Source organism: Epinephelus lanceolatus, chromosome 6 (assembly GCF_041903045.1).
Source record: "Epinephelus lanceolatus isolate andai-2023 chromosome 6, ASM4190304v1, whole genome shotgun sequence".
Lineage (NCBI taxonomy): Eukaryota > Metazoa > Chordata > Actinopteri > Perciformes > Serranidae > Epinephelus > Epinephelus lanceolatus.
Genome location: NC_135739.1, coordinates 18,565,894 through 18,587,335, shown reverse-complemented (window position 1 = coordinate 18,587,335; position 21,442 = coordinate 18,565,894). Strand labels below are relative to the sequence as shown.

Genomic DNA, 21,442 nt, shown 5'->3' with positions numbered 1-21,442 from the left:
TGTTGTGTAGTTACACATCCAGGATATATCACTCGCAGAGATGCTGCTGAGTTGGAGGTTATAGCTCCTGCTATGGTTTCATTCTGTTGTTTAACAGAGGAATAGTATAAAAGACACTGCAACTGCAAGGAAACTTTCAGCCAAGAGTGGAGTTGTACACAGTTTCTGAATAGAAAAGGTTTCTTTAAGAGGCTTTGAGGCCTTCACTTTCCCTCAACGGTTAGTTTACACTCTTGAATGCACTGGGCTGATCTGAACCCACTCAAACTGGAGACGTTCTGTTAAACCGTTTTATTTTGTGTACACACTTGTGTGCATGCATGTACTTTAGCGCGGTTCAGGCCCTTGGACCATGAGAATATTGCCGGTCTTTCTCAAGGGCACACATTGCTATGAATGGAGGCTGGCTGGCAGCGTGACCAGCAGCCAACACATTTACTAAGTGGCTGGCACTGGTATGAGTAGGCTGGTGTTGCCCAGTAAACAGACTCTGATGACGTGACCTGAGCTGGAGCCAGTTGGAGGCTACGCCAACGCTAAAATGCATTTCCCTCCTCCCTTGTGTCCTTTTTAGTGAGCAGGTTGGGAATTACAAGAAGCTTGCTTTGTTGATCAGTAACCAAAATTCCTCAGGGCGTGAGGGCATCAAATATTACTTCCTGCGAGGACTTGATGAAAATGCTGAATCCCCTGTTGAACTGGGTCACTGGTGTGACAGTTCGTCAGTGGGTGAAATGCTCAGCAGCAGCTCTGTCTGCGTTGGGACACCTCTTGGACCACGCAGGAAAACAGTGCAATCTAGATGTAGGGCAGCATGGAACTACGCCCAAACAGCAACAACGGACAATTTAACGGCCTTTCAGTGTTACTGTGCCAAGTTTCGGTGAAAGTTCAGGATCTTTTTTACTTTTGAGAGCTCACACTATACACTATTATCTTTCTCAGATGCTTTTGGGAAGTGTAAGAATCCTCTTGGCAAGATCTCTCTCGTTTTCTTTTGCTTCTCAGAGTAAAAATGTGTCTCATTTGTGTATCATCTATTTCCCCACAATGCATTTGTGACATGATAGTAGTTGTCGATCTTGTTCACTTTAGTGGCAGTTACACTTGTGTCAATAGCCTTATTCAAATACTGCCATGAATCAGGTTTTCCATATTGACTTGTCCTCACGGCAGGTCATGCTTTCTGTTTGCCCAACCTTGCAGTTTTATGCATTCAGATGATTTTCAGATGTTTTCATAATAAAAACAGTAATGCATTTTATTTATAGGCGCCTTTCAAAGCACTCAAGGACACCTTACAAGACAGCAGCAATGTATCCATAGATTATAAAGTCAAACAATGACATAATATACAGTAAAATGACTAGGAAAAAAAATCACAATTCTAAATATTAGGGATAAAGTCATCATTATAAAATCACCATCAGTGCAAGTCTCAATATGTGTGTCACCATTAAATCACACTGAATATGCCAGCTTGACGAGGTGTGTTTTCAGAAGGGATTTGAAAGTGGAAGGGAGTCAATATTTTGAATGTTGTTGGGGAGGGAGTTCCAGAGGCGGGGGGGCAGAATGACTGAAGGCTCTTGAACCCATGGTAGTCAACGGGTAGATGGTGTAGATGGTGGAGTGCAGAAGAGGATCTAAGAGTACAGGAGGGTGTGTAGATATGAAGGAGCTCAGACAGGTAGGAAGGGGCTTGATTATGAAGGGTCTTAAAGGTCATGTCACAAGGAGGGATTGATTTGTCATTTCAGATCCATTAATTCGCACACAGGGTTTAAATCAGATAAATTATACACCCATTAAACATTTTTTTTCTAAAATGATGTCAGAACAGGTTGACACGTAGTGATTTCAGTGTGCAGTTATTGAATACTTGATTACTATTTTTCGGTAACTATTCTAATTGTCAAATTATGAGTTTAGGAAAGATTTGTATCTTCTCCACTGCTCTCGGTCTTCAGCCACTTTTTCCAGTTCCATCTGGATGTCCTCTATTTCTTTTGCCGTAATATCTGTTGACGACCTCCAGCTGTCTCCCTTGTGCTCTCTTACCTTGTGGGTTCGATGTTAGAGCCTGTCTGGTTACACTGGTTTTGATTTTGGGTGTCTGTTCTCTCTCAGTTTGTTTTCTTCCACAGATTTTCATTTCTGATGATGTTTGGCCAGTGTATCTTCAAGATGCTTCTTAGGCACTTGTTGACAATGGCCTGGGCTTTGTTGGTATAGGATTTTGTTATTCTCCATGTTTCCGAACCGCAGACCAGCACTGATTTAATGTTGGTGTTGAATATCCGGAGTTTTTATACTTTGGCATATTGTCTGTGAGTTCCAGATGGGCGGGCCTTAGCGTAACAAAAGTTGTACTTGCTATCATTTAGTCGGGTTAATTTCCAATCCTATTGCCTCATTCTGTACATAGAGGTTTTGTGGCTGTTGACAGTCAACCTACGCCTCCGGAGTCCGGAACAGTGGCCTCTCTAATGTGGTGGGCCAAATAAAATACAGCCTTTGTTGATAAGTCTGAGTCTGGCACTCTGTTCTTGTGAGTCAGTTGCTGCGTACACTTTAATAAACAAAGGACACACTTTGTTCATGGGAGTGAGACAAAAAGACATTATTTACGGTGTTGTGTGAAACGTGGCTCATACACTGAACAAGCAGCAAACAAAAGCATGAGACTGAGAAAGGAGATGTTGTAAGGGAGGATCGGAGGGAGAGGCGTTTGTTGTTGGTATATTTTACTGTCTTGTGGTTACTCCTGTTCGTCCTTGTCCATCAGGTTACAGACAAGGACAAAGATTAGTTTGATGTGGCTTCAAATATATCGAGATATTTGTGATAGCATCGTTATGTTTTGGTTCTTCTGTTGCCCACTTTTTTGTCCTCCATGATTTTTAAGATATTCTGTGAAGACTGAGTATCAGTCTTCCACACCGTCACTAACCCTGTCACTTCTGTGCAGTAACTTTTCCAGTGAGGCAAGCCAGTCCAGCATGTTCGGACCTCCCAGCCAATCTGAAGCAGCCGATGCAGCAGCAGGAGGCTCAGTTCCTCCCCCCTCCTCTTCGTCTTCGTCCTCCTCTCCCGCGTCGTCCTCGACCTCAGCTTTTTGCCCCATCAACCCTTCCACCCGACACATTGTAGAGCGCCAGCCCCGGATGCTCAACTTTAGGGTGGAGTACCGGCAGCGCACTGTAGAGTTGGTACTGGAGGAAGGCAGCACAGTCGGTGAGCAACACACACTGTGTATAAAAGTCACTATATCACATTGCCACTTTGTGCTTGATAGACATTTTCCCCTGCATGAATTTGATTTACAGGAGAAATCAAACAAATCCTGGAGTCAGAGCTCGGGGTTCCAGTGTCCAAAATGCAGCTGAAGGGATGGAAGAGTGGAGATGTATCCGATAGTGTGAGTTAAATGACCTTGTAAATGTTTGTGATGAAAAGAAAAAGACAACCTGGCATTAAGAAAAAAGAGATATGAACTGGTAGTCTTTTATATTTTCTTTCTATTATTTTGCTTTTGCAATTCTACTTTGTGTTCCGTGTTGTACTCTAACTTTGATAACTTTGATACCTACCCCACAGTAGTAAAACTATTTGATGTTCCTAAAAACAAAGGGCCTCATTCACCAATATCTTCCCCACCAATACCCATAAAAGAGCACAAGACTGCAGGGCTGTGTGCACACATAGAAATCAAAAAGAAAAGTTGAGAGAATTACGTCAAGAATGCCCAGAGGAAAATCCAAATGGGGGTTGAGCACCGGACTCCAACCATAAAAAACCTCAATAGTTCTGACGTGGAGGTACTTACGCAGGAAGCGAATGCCAAATGAGCTTTCATGTTTAATAGTGTCAGGAGTGAATATGAAATAACACAATAAAAGATGCATGAGATGTTGTTACTCGTTCAGTGAATACTGTATCTGGAGAACGGTGCACAGCTGATAAAGTTTAAAAAAAACAAAGGTTTGATTTCAAATCTGAGGCTCCCAAAAAATACTGACAAACAAAGAAGAGAGCCGCTGACCACTGGATGGTGACAGGCTTGCCCTCGTCACTCTTTTAAAAGAGATCCTCATCCTCATGGACCAGGGCACAATCTGCGACATCTTGAAGCAGCAGTAAATACGCCATTGTGCGAGCAGACCTAGGGTGCAGACATTGGCATATAAATCAGTCACTAATTATTAGATGGCATGGCTCCCAATCAACATAATTGAATGGAGTTGAAGTGTAAGTGTTGTTTTTTAATTTTAAAATATCATAATGCTCTGTAAAATAATAAAATTGATTATTAAAAAGTGTTATAAATGATGAAATGGAATTGTAACTTAAATCGTTTTATATTATACAACTGCAGAATTTAAGAAAACATATGAACCAATTATTTTGTGTGTGTGTAGATACTGTTCTTACTTAAAAACAAATCCCAAATAAGAAAATATAGGTGATGGGGAGAATCTTTGTGAAAACTCTTAAGAATGATTGATGAATGAGGCCCAATATTTCCAGTTTTGACCAAGAAGTGTGACAAAATATATCAAATCATGATCTCCACAGCTATAAATCCTTCCTGAAATCCTGTTTTAAAGCTGTACCTGTGTGTGTGTGTGTGTGTGTGTGTAATCAGACGGTGATGAGAAGTTTACACCTGCCTAAGAACAACAGCCTGTATGTCCTGACCCCAGACATCGCCCCTACTGCCAGCACTAGCAAAAACAGGTATTCAACCAAACAGTCAGCACTCTCACACTCTTCTTTTTATCTGTGAAATCATAATTTATCCTCCTTTTCCCATCCCATTACACATAACTTTAAAATTCTGCAGGTAGTGGTAGGAGTGTAGTACGTCATAGTGAACACTAGGTGTCGGTCTATGTCCAGTTACAGGTAAAGATGCATCCAGAATCCAGCTAGCAAATACCATTTTCACTGGTATATTAAGAGACATTGACCTTTTGGTGCACATTCATTTTCTCACATCCATTGTGACATTTTGAGAGGAACATCTCCCGCTGCAATCTCTGTTGTGTAAATAATAATTTCCCCTCCCATCTTTGTTTCTTTCAGCCTGACATTGTTGCTTGCATAAGCTTGTTTTGCATCATACATTTCATAAACTGTGCATATGACATCCACACTTTCTATCTGTTATATAGTACTTTAATTTATTTCCAACACACACCAGTCTGTCACATTAGTGATCGTACCCAGTGACGATAGAGATTTGTCGAGAAAGCTTCATTAAGCCAGTGTTCTCCACCCCAGAGTTCACTCTGTTCATTTCAGTGAATCCGTGGCAGTATTAGCAACCTTTCCCTCTGAAATGTCAAGCTGCTCAGTGTAAAGCCAAAGCAGTAATACAATCACAGGCGGAAGCTGAACATGTGATTGTCCTTTCATCATTGTCAAGTAAACACCTCCGAAGAAGTCATAATTCTCCCTGCATTTCACCTGCGTATTGTACGGTGACCAAGAAGACCCTTTTTATTTTTAATTTAATCATAAGAGCATTTGACAGGGAAAAATAGACTATATGAGGGTACATACTTGTGTGAGTGTGTGTGGGTGTAAACAGGTTGGACTAAGTCATATTTGACAGCCGTGCTAAAAACACAGAAAGGGAATTCTTAAATGTGAGAAATATTAGGCAACTTGGGTAATATACAGGCAAACTCAGTTTATTTCGTGTACGGCTTTATACAAGGCAGTTAAGAAGAGGATAAGCATTACAGCTGGATCACAATTCTTGAAATGAATAAATAATTTGGGTCCTAAGAAGTTAAAGATCATGACAGTGAAAACAAAAAGGGGGTAGTTTGGAAAATGGAAAAAGACCTTGATGACAACTTTTTAAATGATATCTATGCTACAAATCTGTGTTGGAGCTGGTTTTGAATCTGCATGGCTGTTGCCCAAATACATTTCTGAATTGAGACATTACTGCAGAAGAATTGAGAAGAGCTGTAGACAATGCAAAGCCGAAGAAGTCATCGGAGATCGAAAGTATAACAAATGAAGCTCTAAAATCTCCCTCCTCTATCTTCTATCTTGAATATAGTAAAGTTCTGTCACCATGATACAAATCCAGTATCCAACCTGTTCCAAAGTCACTGGGGAGTGACCCCATAATACCCCTTACTTAATTATAGGGGCATCAGCCTTCTTAGTACAGTTTACAAAATGTACTCTAATATACTGAACAACAGGCTGAAACAGTATTTAAAAATGACACAAGTAGAATTGACAAAGGCAAATCCACTTTTTGCATGTTGTGTTGATTTTCAAAAGACTTTTGATTGCATTAATAGAGATTTGCTTGTCTTACAATTCATGGAAATGGGTGTGGATGGTAGATTTTATAAAGCAGTCCAGGCCTTGTATAGTTGCAGTTTCTTTTGTTGAGATTAATGATAAGATTAATGTATAAAAACAAGGTGACATCCTCTCCAACTCTGCAATGTTTGTGAATGACTAGCTCCACAGATTAGGAGGTTACTTTAGGTGCTTGGGTGATATTAAATTGAGTATTCTTATTTTACATTTTACTGATGTAGTTGAAGTCTGACCCACTGAACATGGCCTCTACCTTTCTCATGATGTGTTTATGACTTATGAGGTTGGAGTTGGGTTCCCTGTTGACTCTGTTGGGAGAGCTCTGACATCAGTGGTTGACAAGTCATATAAGAGAAGTGAATTTTCCATGAAATGGTTGGACAGAACCCTGAAATATTCTGGTGTAAAGTTGAGCAAAATTTGGAATGGCTGTTTAATGTTGAAGTTTGCTAACTTTGTATCAGAAGCCTGGAAAAGAAGGCATGATGGGTAATTTGATTAGTATTTATTCTGATTTCTCTACCTCTATGTAGCATATGTTTTTGTCAGTGACAATAGACAATGATGGTTTGAAGATCTGATCGTGAAAGATGCTTAAGTTGCTTGTCTTTGTTTGACTTTCTCTGTTTGGAAATGTATACAGGAAGGATGGGACGATAGACAATTTTACTGTGGATCATGATAAAAAGCGCTACAATAAGTTAATCCTGGTGAATATTGATTATCGGGATAATCGTAAATATCCAGCATCATCCAAAGAGACGAAAGACCAAAAACAGGCTGCATATGTACCAACCTCAGAAAACGCAAAAGATCTTAATCAAGCATTGGCATATTTTATATCAAAAAATATAATGCTGTTTCAAACTGTTGGAATTCCTGGCTTTTTAAGATTGTTTTATTTTTCGCCTTTTTTTGTTACTGATAAAGCTTGTTCACCAAAAAAAAAGATATGTGTCCTATCTGTCATTCAATAAAAATATTTGTTTCTTAAGACAATGTAAAGTAAAGCTATTCCAGTATGATTTAGTGCCATTTCAAGACTTTTAAGCATATTTTGATTGGGATAATATCATGAATTGCAATTACTTCAGCCAGAATAATTGTGACATAAAATTTTCAAAATGTTCCATGCCTAGTATACACTGGCTTATAAGAATTTATGTTGGTTCATGCTGGTTCTTTTGTCTATTCTAATGACTAATAGTGTTATGACTTTTGACAGTTGTTAGTTTAAATGCTGAATAAACCCATTTTGATAAAACACATAAAGACACCTTTTAGTGTGACATTTTGTGATTGCCAGTTCTGAATCTTTGAGTTGTTAATTGAAGTAGCCCATGTTATCTACATTTAAATCAGATAGGATCATAATAGTGTATGACTGATAATATTCAGCGGCACTTCTCTTAGATATTTTGCCTTAAATAGCCAGAGTTGTTTGTAGTCTAACATATAATGGCCCTAGTTTGTTTGTTGACAGTGGATTCAAAATAAAACTGTACTGTAACTCTCCCCATATTTCCTCATGTTAGCAGCCAAGCAAGCATCCACATGTCACCAGAACACTTGTAAAAGAAGTCATTTGGCAGTTTGCCGCTTTGCCTGCTAGTTAGGCTAAGTGGTAGTTATATTGTGTTGGCAGCTAATGGCCCTCATCTCCCCAGTCTTCCCTCCCTCTCCTCCCTCTCCTCGTCTTCTCACTCCCCCACTTACTGCTGTGTCTTTTTAGCAGCGCCTTTGCCATTTCTCCAAGTGTTATCGATATCATTTTGGGTGTCAGGAGCTCATTATTCTGTGTCAGCTATTTTGGTGGAGGACAGTTGGGGCTGAATGGAGCGGGTGGGCTCCTGTGTGTATGCACATGCATTTGTGTATGAATGTGTGTGTGTATGGTGACCCTGCTGTCGTACTGGGAGAGGATAGGTGACAGATCTCAGAGAAGCAGGGAGGGCGCTCCCCTGTAGCGGGACCAGACAAGCTGTTAGCTTGCAGTAAAAATAAACTGTGGTCACACCGTAAATCCACAGTAAGTGCAATTTGTGTGCAAATTTGTTGCAGTAGACAGAGCTCAGTGCCAGTAAAGGCTCCACATTATCACTGCCATACCAACTCCAGGTACTAATGTGCCTCTATAAAGTGAACTTATCTGAAAACAAAATAATTGATGAACCGCTTGATTGGGCTTTATATTCATTTTACTTAAGCACCTTACATTTACAGTATTAAAAGTTTTCCCATTCTCAGTATTGCTCAAAGTAGAGTCTGTTACACACAATGTCTCTGTCTATTGTCTCTTTATTAAACTCAAATCACTGATTTCTTCTTTGTTTTTTTGGCGGCATGGCTCCCTATAAATGAAAATCTGTACTTGACTATACATTGGAAGACATAATCTCCAAAAGACAGGCTGTGGTGCCCACACCTTTTAAAGCTGGAGTGTGGGACTTTTACATATAAATGAACGTCTGTCATGTTCAAGTCTTTGCCAGAAGAGTTCACACAATGCTGATAAAGCCTCTTGCTGCCAGAGAAAGCTCTCTGTATTTCACATGCTCCTTTTTACACAGAGTCTGCACTATAGGGCCACTACAAAGTCCCTTCTTTATGTCGCTTTTGCATTTTTACACAGAGCCGAACAACTGCAGCATCGTGCCACTTCAGTGTGTGATTTGACGAGCTCCTGGACCTTGTTGTTTTTCCAGTTTGCGGACATTTACAGCTGCTGTTCTTCTTAGAGTTAGCTGCTAACTGCTGCTAGCTTCTTTTAAAATCTCCCATGTTGGATCGCACGCATAACACATGGTCAAAACGTCACACCTGTGCAACCCATGATCCCGTCCTGCCGGCTGTGCCTTTTATACAGACATCATTTTGGCGCTGTTACTAGCTCTGATGCCTGCTTAATGGCGAGGCAACTCTGTCCCCCCCATTGGCAGATTGTCCCTTTTACACAGAACCACAAGGAGGCATAACAGCGTGAATTTTCTGCCTTGAATTCCATTTCCAGAGCTATAGGGTTTGGTGTTCTCTGGTGACTTTCCCACACAGGTGCACCAGAAGTGATGTGTTATGCATCAACCAGCCAGAGCGAAAAAGGTTAGGAAGGGGGAAGAGACCGTAGTGATGGAGCAGCAGCGAGGAATATGGTGGAAAATCCTAAGATGCATCCAAGAACAGTTTCTGGAGAGGATGCATCAGATAAAAAAGAAACTCTGCCTTCAGAGGAAGGATTAAAGTTAAAAAAAGACTGGAAAAGAGCGTTGGAGATGTGACAAGCTCACCTGCAGGTACACCTTATAAGCATATGTCGACAGTGTTTGTGTAATCACTCTCACTGGCAGAGGGGGGGAGACACAAGTTCCGCACTCCAGCTTTAAACTTGGCCACTGTAACTGGACTCACAATTATCATTTTAATGTCAAAACTGCACCTTTACCTTGTTTTACTCTGCCGTCCTTCAAGTTTGATGCCTTATCCAGTAAAACCTGCTTCTTCACTTCTCCTTAAAGCAGGTGATTATTATCTAATTAACCATGATGATTAAATAAATTGATTAAATTTGTAGCGTTTAATAAATCGATGTAATGTTTATCTCATTTTCCTCTGTCCTAACTTAGATGCATGTTCCACACTCTAAAGCTTTTAACACACATGCAGCCGACAGCGATGTTGGCTTCAAATATTTATATGAGAAAGAGGTTTTGTTGTTCAAAAAAATGTCTCCCATACACATCTCAAGACTTTATTATTGCATATAGATCATAGTTTTTGTATACCCAACATGGTGGCAGCACTGCTCGAAATGAGGCATAATTAATTTTGCCTCTTGTTTAATTTTTAGGAAGGTGGCACAAGATGCACCTAAACAGCCAGTACACAGGTGACACAGAACCACATTTTGTGCAGCTGTGGTTTAGCCTAAATGAGTGAAATGCTACCGTGGGTAATTTGGTTATGTAATGAAACCAGGATGAACATCTAAAAGCGTAAGTGTGTTTATTGTTATTACTGTTAGAAAAAGCAGTGATGTGGCTACTAATGCTGTTGTCCAAGAACTTCTGAAATCTGAATCTGAATGAGGTTAATGAAACTACCACTGTCTCCAAAACTATATTTGTTAGTTTGTAGTTGCAGGCTGAAAAGACAGTTATCCACCCAAATTTAATTTCTCATTGTTTGTTTACTTCAAATTGTTGCTGAGTAAAAATGCAAATGTCCCATAAATGGTAATATCCCTGGCAATTACTTTGTCAAGCTTGGCTCATGCAGCACATACACCTAAACCAAACCGACTGATTAAATAGTGCTGCACTGTCATTATGATCCCGCTGAGTAAACTCCTCTTAGTTGTCTTGTTTGATTAGAAATAAATCTTGAGGCTTTGGGAGATTTTCCTGTGAGCACCAATCCATCTCAGGTAGTTATTTAGTTAGTGATGTGATGTGCAGTTAGCACTGCAGTGTCAAAGCCCCGTCTGAAGAAGGTTTTTCTCTGTGGCCATGTTGATGACTGCCTGTGAATACAAGAGGGTGTTGAGGAGGACCTAATCTCTTGCATAAATGATGAAGGCCTGATGAATATTTCAATGGAGCCTGTTTCCTTCCTCATTTATTCTCCGCTCGGCTCTCAGGAAGGGTGTTTGCCAAGGAAAGGTTATTTTAATTTGAACTCTCAAAGAAATTTGAAATTGCAAAAATGATTCATTAGGTTTTGTGTGGGTTTTTTTTTCTTCCTGCGGCTTCCTGCACCCCCCTTCCTTGTCAGCTATCTAGTAGCAGATTCACAGATGCTTTGGGTGAGATAGCTAGCTGGTTAGCTAAAGCAGCCCTGATGGGAAGTATCTAACAATTAGCATGCTGATTAACTTTGGGACGAGATGGCAGACCAAAACAGAGCAGAGCCTCACCGGTTTCGCATCCTTCTGCTTTGTTGCGGATGCAAAATGTGGAAGAGGTAAGAAGACCTTGTGTGTGCTTCATGACCTCTTCTGTTCCTATTAGAGGAAACACGCTCAGTCAACATGTACTCTCCTGGTCAATGTGTTTTTATGTGTGTCTCTTAGCAGATGAAACACACGCATGATGGTAGTGAGTATGTGTCAGCGTGTGACAGGTTGGGGAGAATGTGTGTGTATGGGTATTTGTGTTTTGCAGGCACATGCCACAATTTGTGCATGTGTGTTTGTGTGTGTGTGTGTCTCTCTGTGTCTGGCAGTGCTAGTTTAATAAGGTCTAGAGTCTGCTCTGTGCCGCGGGGACTCACAGCTTAGGCGATGGGCTTACCTCAGAATGAAACCAATCTGTTTAGCCTGCTCTTCTCCCCTGCAAAACGCTCCATTTTCTCTGTCCATAAAGTTAAATGACATTTTCCTCCCGGCACCCTTATGCCATGTCAAGTACCTCCTGAGATGTTGCAGGCCGACCTGGATGTCACAAGTGTGTGTGTTGAGTGAGAAAGAGACCTCTGAAGGCAGAAGCAAACACTGAGACATCCACATTTCAACCCCGTGCTGCTCGAAGGGCCCGCTTCTATCAGAAGACAGCTGCTTTGAAAACATCGATGGTGAAAGCAGTCGAGACAAAGGGATATTAAACCTGAAACATGGGTGTTTTGTTTATATATGAACCAGCAGGCCTCTTCAGACAGATGGGACATTTTTCCCCTCTGAATGCATTTGATATTTTGAGTAGCTATATTTGTACTATAGAGCACAACGAGTGATCCGATTTTTCAGAGTAAATCTTGAACAGAACTCCACCCACACATGCACCAAATGGCTCGTCGGTCTGCCATAAATGACTGATAAGATGTTCCTTCTTTGCTTGGAAGGACAGAGTAACACTTCCACTCAGTTTACCCTCTATCTCTGTCTATTTAGGAGTCTAGCCGCCTGCCAGCAGTAGCTCGGGACTGTGTCCAAACATAATCATGATATTAGCTAGATCCTTATTTATGTGTCCCTACCCCTTCCATTTCTCCTCTCCCTCTCTCTCTCTCCCTCCTCTCTACTCACACTCCCTCTCTCACACACACATGCACACACATCCTTCTGCTCAGCCCTATTACATATGCATCCATCCTTCCCACTCCACACATTTCCAATCTTCCTCAGTTAGCTACAACAAACATTACATTTACATATTGATTTCGTAGTTTTAGTCAATGTAAATATGCTGTCATTACAGTAAATTTGAGCTTCTGTTAACATAAGCTCGTCCAGATCTGCGCAGATTAAGGGTGTGATTGCATAATTAATGTGTGCGCTACATATTAATTCCCCCATCCCTCTCTTTCTCTCAACTCTTCCTCCTCTCCTTGGGTTCTGAGCCCTGATTAAGTGCCTGCTTCGGCCCTTAAGCCTCCCATTGATATTCAGCCGCACAGACCCAGCGTTTGCTCAAAACGCTACTTAACCTCACAGCTTATTGTAAATGAAGCTTCCAAAAGTTGATTCCCCCCACCTCCTCCTCTCTACGTGAAGCACACAAAGTGTCTGCGTTTGCGTCGCTCGCAGCGTCTCTGTCACAGCTGTAAAGCTGCTGAGCGAGCTATGGTGCTGGTCCAGAAACTCTGACCCGTCAGGGCCACTTGAAGAGATGGTGTCTTCACTGGCAGGTCTTTGCTTGCATGTAGTCAGCATGACATCCACTGTGAGAATGTGGACATCTCATACTAGTGGTTAGCTGTTAGCATCTGGCTATATTTGCCTACTAGTTAATGTTGTTTAAACGTTGATGAATATAATTTGAATTATTGTCCTTTTAAGCATGTTATTGCAATTTGAATAGATTGATTCATGAATAAATTGTTTAGGTTCCAATTATTCATGCAGTTGGTTTTATCAGTTTGGTAGTGTTCTTGTTGTTTTACTTCCGTATTATAATACTATGAATTTCAATTAAAATGGGGGAAAGTTTCACCATGTTAACCTGATGCAGGTTGAGATGGTAGCTTAGTTTAGGAGCATTACAATCATTATAGCATTATCTTCAGCTACCGAGTGCAGCTTACAGTAGCCTGTAATTGATATGAACTGATATGACTTGAAATTGATATAACTATAATTGCCGTACAGTCATGTTTCAGAAGCTAGACAGAGGCAGAGAAGTACAGCAGTAATACAGCAGTAATCCAGCAGCATCTGCTGAAGAGGTAGTGTATCATGATGCGCAGTAATGGCTCTTCATTTCATTCATTTGATTCTTTGGCTCGAGAAGGAAAGGAGTTGCTGGTTCTTCAGACTGTATTCTGCATGTAAAAGTGGGCCTTATCTGTTTTTGTTTTTTTTGTTCATATGTGACTCAGATCTGTTTATCATAACAATGTGAATAGTACAAATGACATTCAGTCTGTTTTTTTTCAGTTCTGATTTGAGCCACTTTTGTATGTGGTCCTAAATCAGATACCAGAATTCGTGTAGCTTGTAAGCAATAACATAACACCTTTATTGATCCCACAACTGAGGAATTCCAGTGTTACAGCAGTCAAGGGGAAAGAGTCAGATTAAAGATTTCAATATTTAAAAACTTAGAAAACTAGGCATGCAAAAAAAGTACAAAAAATACAAGGACCAGCAAGTCCCTTGCCTGAACTGAGTGTCTTACAGTTATAGTCTTGTGGAGAGGCACTGACAGATGTAGTTATAAGAAGCCCTTGAGATTCTGACCTTCTGAATGAAATGAGTTTCAGTGAAGCCATTCCACCACTCCTGGCTCTGACTCCACACACCTATGTAAAGCAGTAGAAGCCATTGCTATACAAAAAGCCAGCATTAAAAAAATTGCCTCCTCCTTCTTATCTTCGTTATCATCTGCTCAGGAATTTGCTGGCTTTAACTGCACATCAGCTCATAAATGAAGCTGTGAGCCCTGACATCAGTGGTCTCCATGTTTACTTCTCTACGACAGCATGCTGCGTGTGACATCTTGTTATTGTTCGTTTGGGCATGCGGGTCAGTTCAGTAACATCTCCAGTTCACAGTTGAATCTGATAATGGCCACATTGTTCAAAAACATGAACAGCCAAATAAAAAAAAATCTGATCTGAGCAGTAAAGCCGAATTGAGCACTGAGGCTTGTAGCGTGTATGTTACATACAACATTGTCCACACTCTGAAGTGAAAGAAAAAAGCCAGAAAACTCAGCACCTGGAGCAGCAATTGCTGATGTGTTGCTGTTGGTCCATTACATTACCAAACTCTGCAGATGTGGTCAGTTTGTGTGACTGTATGTCATAGTAAAATCTTGCCTTTAAGGTATTTTTAGTGTTTGTAGTTAGGGAGGTGCTGAAGGCTCTCCTGGGTTTATTTCATAATAGCTGCCAGGTTTGTTAGCAATAAGGCAGATTAATGGACTCCATGCTGTTACTGTGCAGGTGGTCATAGTTGTGGTAGCCTGCTGTGCCGAGCGCAGCTCTGGCCAGGCTTGTTAAGACACAACCAGTGAAGTGGGCGATTTGCCCCCAGAGGAGGCACCCACCTCCCTGTGGGCCAGCAGGTTACCACTAGTTGACAAGTTTCAGCTTGCCCTTTACTTGACTGAGTGGCTCTTAGTGATAATGTTTGTTTTTCAATGCCCCCATCTTTTCTTCCCCTTTGCGTCATTATTCTGTCTAGCCTCATTTTCTGCATCAAATTCTATTCTTTTTAATCCTCTGCTGTGTTCATCTCTATGTCTAACTGTTTTTAATGTTTCCCTCCTTATTCAGTGGTCTCCAAGAGTCATTAAACCAGAACTTCCTGCTGGTCATCAGCCATCGCGAGGCCCAGAGGGACTACAGTCTCAACTTCCCCGGCTCCAGAACCATACAGGAGGTATGGCACCAGCGTACACGCAGACACAGACCATGCAAGACATCAGAAAGTCACTTTATATGCCCAGACACACACAAAAGCTCCCAGTAACTCACCCAGAGACTCTCACATACATAATATTATTGTACCTGATTCCAGTTTCCCGTAACACAGCTTTCATTCCATTTGCCAAACATTGCTAGTCTATCTCAGCCATCGATTCATTATTCATCACAAATGATCACATTTCCGAGCACATAATTACTCTCACAGCTGCGGTCTGGTACAACCCCCTCTTTTCCTCCCCACTCCCCCTGCGCTGCGTCCTTCTCCCTCTCTCTCAGCAGTCAAGGAGGCGGTTTAAATACTGAACATTGTTTGATCTAGGCATGCGGGAGTGATGGAAAGAGACAGAGTCCATTCATTTTCCTCATCTGAAACTAAACAGTAGATTCGGCAACCTATGAAATATTTATCCTGGACCCATTGTGAAGGCAGTACACCTCGCTGTCCATCGGTTATTACTATCACAGCTGCAAATGGATTATGAAAATATATGTGTGTGCTTGCTTGCCTATGTAGATGAGTAAGTGTGTGTGTCTGTCAATGTTTGGCCCCATGTGTGTTTAAATCAGCACTCCCCTACATGCACAGACACATACACATATCACTGGCCTGTACTGTCCTACTCTTACCCCCCATGCAGAGGGAGACCTGAGCAGGTGTCATTTGTTATTCACAGTGGGTAGGCTGCTGTCACAGGTGAGGGGAAGTAAGCTCCCCAGAGACTGATCAGGTAGAAGAGAGAAGTCCCACTAATCATTTTCCCTGACGTGTTAAAGAGAAACATCGGTATTTTTTAACTTGGACCCTATTTATCCATGTTATTGCATCCAAGTGACTACCAGAGACCACGTTCTTTGAAGCTGGTCCAGTATTGAGAGAGACTGGGGTAGCCAGAGTGACGAAACAGGCTGCAATGAAATCCATTCGGGCAATTGTGCACTGTCAATTTACATCTATTAAATGCGCTTGTTTAGGTCACTGACAGGCTCAGATTGTTAGAAGTGTCCCTGACAACGTCACTGAAAGGACCCTACAGAGAAATTTTCTTTACCTTTCTCTGGTAATCCCGCGAGAGGTGGATTGTTGGCAGGAAAAACAACAGTGGAAATATTCGTGAGAGTTGGAAAATGGAGTGCCAGGAAGAGAATGTTGTGTTGAAGTACAAAAAGCCTGGCTTAGTGTTATCTAAAAGCCATTACATGGCATATTTTTGACAGTGTGGAAAAGTATGCGAGATTTCAGAGCAAGACAACTTGAGTGAGACTTGGTTACATTTACAGTACCATTAACACTACACTAAAGCCCAGTTTCCACCAAACACTTTCAGTATGGTACCTTTGGAACCAAAAGTGACCCTTCAGACATGGTACTTAGACCCTGAGTCCACATAGCGTTTTGGCTGCAAAGAGTACCCTTAAATGTGGGCAGAATTGTTGTTATCACTGCTCCGTCCAGCACACACTGTATTTCCTGGCTCTTCACTGGTGACAGAGATGGAAGTCTGCACCTCGTTTATCGTCCACAGAACGAGGCTGCACGCTGACATTTTCAGATCAAAATAAAACAGGCTGCAGTGAGAGTCTCTCTCCATGGGATATTTAAAAATAGCATTTTTGTCCATATAGTCCTTCTCAGGTAAGATCGAGATGCTTTTTTTTTCCTCAGAGTGAGGATTAGAATATACATTGTTCACATAATCCAGTCGAAATTAATATATTAAAGGCATGAAGATCCACTCATTACTAAAAGTGTATGTCATCTAAGAGAAACAATAAAAATTAATGGAATGGTCAAAGTTGTCACATTGAAATTTAAGGTGTGTTGATGGATTCATGTAGTCAGCTCATGCACTGAGTAACATTTCATGTAAACGTTCCACTTTAAAGCTGCCAGCAGTCGGCCCAGTGAATTGAGTTGTTTTTTTTCTGTGACTCCAGCTGCTGCAAGAGGCAGCAAAACATCCTTTCATTTTATAGTTACAGTTTACTAATATATGTAAAACTCTTCACAGTATCAACAGTGGTTACATGAGCCTCAAAACCAGCCACAACTCAGCCCTGAGCAGAGTGACTGTCTGCTATTGACCAATCAACAGACTGCAGTGTTCACAGCTCCACCTTTTAGTACCAGATCTGTGTGCTAGGTACCCCAACAGAGGGGGGACCAAAAATGGGGACGGTACAGAACCGTTCCATTGGTACCATCTACAACTGTGGAAATGAAAAAGCGTACCGAACTGAACTGAACTGTATCGCACTGTTTGGTGGAAACAGGGCTTAACAAGCAGACCGGATCAGATAAAGGTAAGGGAAAATTTCAGACACTTCAATTAACAATCTGAGCCTGTCAGTGGCAAAAAAAAAACACACTTTCATTGGGCATAAAGTGACAGTGCAAACATGCCCCAAAATGGCTACATTGCAGCCTGTTTAGTTGCTGCAGCTACCACAGTCTCTCTCAATGCTGGACCAGTTTCAAAAATTGTGGCTTCCATTTGTCACTTGGGAACAAGAAAAGGAAAAAAATGGTCCACGTTGAAAATACTAAAGTTGTCGTTGCCATCATAAAGTTGCTCATCATAAACTAAATATATGGTATTGGAAATGTCAGTATCAGCTGTTTTCATCCCTGGGGCAGTTCTTGATTTTTTCTTTATGTCCTTCATCTTTCACATCCAGTGAATTAATTACTTTCAAGCAGCAGTGAAAGGTGTTCCTTCTAACTTCTTTGCTCACCGCAGCCCCCCGGCTCCTCGGTGAGGGTGAAGATTACACTAATAATAATCAGGCTACTAGCAGGGCTTGTAATGGTGCTAATTGAACAGATTAGTACAACCAACATCTGAACTGGAGGAGGCAGCTCACCTCCCTGGCTCTCTCCCTCTCCTCCCTTTCGCTCTTTCCTTTTTTGCCTCCCTCCGTCATCTCTCTCTTTCCCTCTCACCCTCTTCTCAGGCAGATGGTTTTGATGAGCACCCACTGTGAACCTTAAGTGTTTCTGCTGGGATTACAAACACTGGGGAGGGGTCCCTGCGGTGTGGGAGGGGGGAACCATGGACACAGAAAGGAGGCAAAGGACTGTTGGCTTGGTGGGGGTGCTGTAAGAGGCCATAGGGGATGGAGAAGGGACAATGTGGGCTTAAACAGGCCTCCATGTCGCGGTCTTTTCCTTACGCATGCTTGTCTTTAGGCATCTCAAGGCCCCCTGCAGTGAAAATGAGGCCCAGAACTTTAACCTGGATAGATCTGGACTCTGTTTGCCCCGTGTTGACCATGCTCTTTATATATTTACTCTTTAGCCAAGGAACAGGCGTCTCTCATTTTCTATTACTGTAATGTGTTAGGAAATAACATATCATTAAACCACGTGTACACACGATGTAGGCAATGTCTGAAAAGGTTCAGTAGCCGGTGTGAGGAGCTACAGGTGCAACCCCTGTCAAATAGTCGTTGTGGATCACCTCAACCAAGTTGCTTTGGAGTCAATTGTGATGCTCATCGTAAAGACGAGGAGTTGAGTTGTGAAATTTTTAGATAAAAACAATAATAAAAGACACAAACAATTGGAGGTGTGTATTTCTGTCATCATAAGAAGACTTAAAAATGTAACAAAGAAGTTACACCATATTCAGCCACACTGACTCCCCTTTCTGCTCATACTGTGTCCACTCACAGACACATATGGACTCCACTACAGAGCACCTTTCTCTCCCCATTCTCCCTTTTGTCTTAGCTGAAGACTAGCCGATGGTCCCTGCTTATGCATATCAATAGGGATAGAGTCCTGTCTTCTTGTTTGTCTTTGCCAAAGGCTCTGGCTTTGCCTTGTGGCTCTCAGGGAGCTGCCCTTGCCCCTCCCTTTCTATTCCTTCATTCTCCATCTCTCCCTCTCTCAGTGTCCCTTCTCTACCTTCTTTCTTCTCCATCTCTAGCGCGCAGTGCTGTGTAGACTCTGATTGGCATTACCAGACAAGAGTGTGGGGGTAAGTTGCTGGCTAGCTTCTGAGCTAAGCTGGAGAGCAAATGTTTGCCAGGGAAGTAGAGGGTAGAATAGGGATGGCTGCTGGTTTCGGGTTGTCCGTGACCAGACCAGTTGTCCTGGGGATTTCCCTCCTCTACTGCCCCCCGGGGCTGGGCCTGGGCCCCATCTCCACTTCGCAGCTGGGGGACATATAGGACCCAAATGCAGACAGGGCTACAGAGCTGAGAAAAGGAAGGTTGGATGGAAAAAAGGAATGAAAGAAAGGCATCTGGTGCCTAGGGGAGACGTAGAAAGAGAGCGCGCGCGAGAGAGAGAGAGAGAGAGAGAGAAAGAGAGAGCTTGTGACTGTTTAACGGAAACCTTTCCTTCTCTTTGATTTGCTTCCAGCCAGGGATTACAGGCAATTGGCATTTACAATGATTGGATCATTAATTTTGCCGTGAGGCGTATTGCCCAGCAGCTCAGCATCACAGCCAGTCTATAGCTAATGTTGTGTATAACTGGCTCATACACGCCTGTCTCATCTCAACATGAACAGCAACACACAAATCAGCAGCGTTGTATTTGCCACTAAGACTTAGATTTAAATCCTTTTCTGCTCTGTTATAGATATTTTCTTTACATTTTAGCTCCTGTATGTCCAACTCAGGGTTGATTGACACTTTAAATCATTGGTGTCGTCTTCTACTTATTGAGCTATACAGCTCTTGGGGGGGTCAAGTGCTTGAGTTTGTAAACTGCATGTACCAAAAGAATCTTGTTTCTGGCCGGTAATATTATCTCTGACCCCTATCATTGAGTTAAAGAATATCAGCCTTTACCATCACACAGAAAAGTTAGAGTCCTATAGGCAGTATTGAACAGATTGAAGAACTCTTTTGGTCCTCAGTCTGTCAGACTACAACAAAACTTAACTTAATCAGAGTTTGGGTTCTGAGCAGCCTCTGTTTACATGGGTTGAACAATGAATATGAAAGGGAGCGATTAAATTGTTAACATTGCCTCCACTTTAAGTAACCTCTAATATGATATGTAGCATTTGTAGTATGGTTTTGGTTTTTAGTTTAATGTTGTGTTTATGTGAAACAATGTACGCCCTGGGAAGAGGAAGAAATTTCAGATCTTTTTCTGTTAATAAAGTGAAATTAAATCAAACACTGACATTCAAACACTCCATTGCTTTAGGTCACACGAGTTTTAGCTGGTAATTGTCAGTCAAATTTGCTGTGTACAATGAAGTATGTATGTTTTAGTTTGTTGCAGTCTTAACTTCTCAGTGAGGTAGCTGTTGTGGCAGACAGGGGGCAGCATTAGACAGTATTGCTCCATGTACGCTGGCTGCTGTTGCCAAAACATGCAGTGCTTTGTAACTGAGGGCTGCAACAAAAACTTCGGCTACCTGGAGAAGCTAGGGCAAGCCGTTGTGTCACCCTGTTGTTTGGTTGCTATATGTTCTAAATTACTTTGGCTGTTTGTGATATGGTTGCATTAGATTCTAATAATAGCATCGTACCTCTCATATGGTCAGAGGAGGCCTGTGTGAGTGACTGCCTACAGTTTGTAATGGTGGTGGTGGTGTAGTTTCAGGTGGCCCGGTGTGTAGCTGTGTTTTCTTTCTGTGTTGAGATCAGGTTGTCCTCTGCCAGGTGCCTCTCACTGTCTGTCTCCACTCTCCTCCTCCTCCACCTCTCACCTTCATTCTCTCTGTGGTGGGCGTTAGTTTGTTGTTTCTCTGATGCTGCTTTAACCTCTGACTGCAGCCTCTTCATTACTAGTATTTATGCCTCTCCTTTCCTCCCTTTTCCCCTCTATTCATCGGCTGGCCAGCCGGTCAGTCAAATCCCTGTAGTCCGGCTGGTCAAACATAGATATTACACTCTGTAATAACACTGGCCACCCGCTCTGACCCCAGCCTGCTATCCTGGCCATAGCTTCTCTTCATAAGGATAGGCACCGAGCAGTGTGGTGTGGGATTTACGTCAGAAAGACAAAGGATGGACTGTGCCACTCATTTATTATTGTTCTTTTATTTGTTTCTCAGCTTGTTTGTACTGCAAATTGCTTTGCTGTGCCAGGCCCAGCACAAATAAAATATAATTTCTTTGCAAGATTTATAACTTAGATAGAATATTTACTGTTGCCTTGATGAAGGGATGAATTCAGATTTAAATATAATTATTCCTGCAGGCAGCCCATAGTGTGTGTGTGCTCTCAGGCGCCCACACAAGATGTAAAGTGTAGTAATAT

General features: G+C 41.8%; 1 protein-coding gene across 2 annotated transcripts in view; it reads left to right on the top strand.

Moving 5' to 3' along the window:
* faf1 (Fas (TNFRSF6) associated factor 1) overlaps positions 1-21,442 on the top strand; it is an 85,704-nt gene that overhangs the window by 8,271 nt on the left and 55,991 nt on the right. The window contains exons 1-5 of one of the 2 annotated variants that reach the window (XM_033622828.2): positions 1,572-1,690; positions 2,972-3,237; positions 3,330-3,421; positions 4,649-4,740; positions 15,064-15,169. In XM_033622828.2, coding sequence (XP_033478719.1) covers positions 3,003-3,237; positions 3,330-3,421; positions 4,649-4,740; positions 15,064-15,169 — 525 coding nt within the window. In that variant the 5' untranslated portion in view covers positions 1,572-1,690; positions 2,972-3,002. Of the gene's footprint in view, positions 1-1,571; positions 1,691-2,971; positions 3,238-3,329; positions 3,422-4,648; positions 4,741-15,063; positions 15,170-21,442 lie in introns of those variants that run through there. The other variant, XM_033622827.2, reaches the window with a different exon arrangement.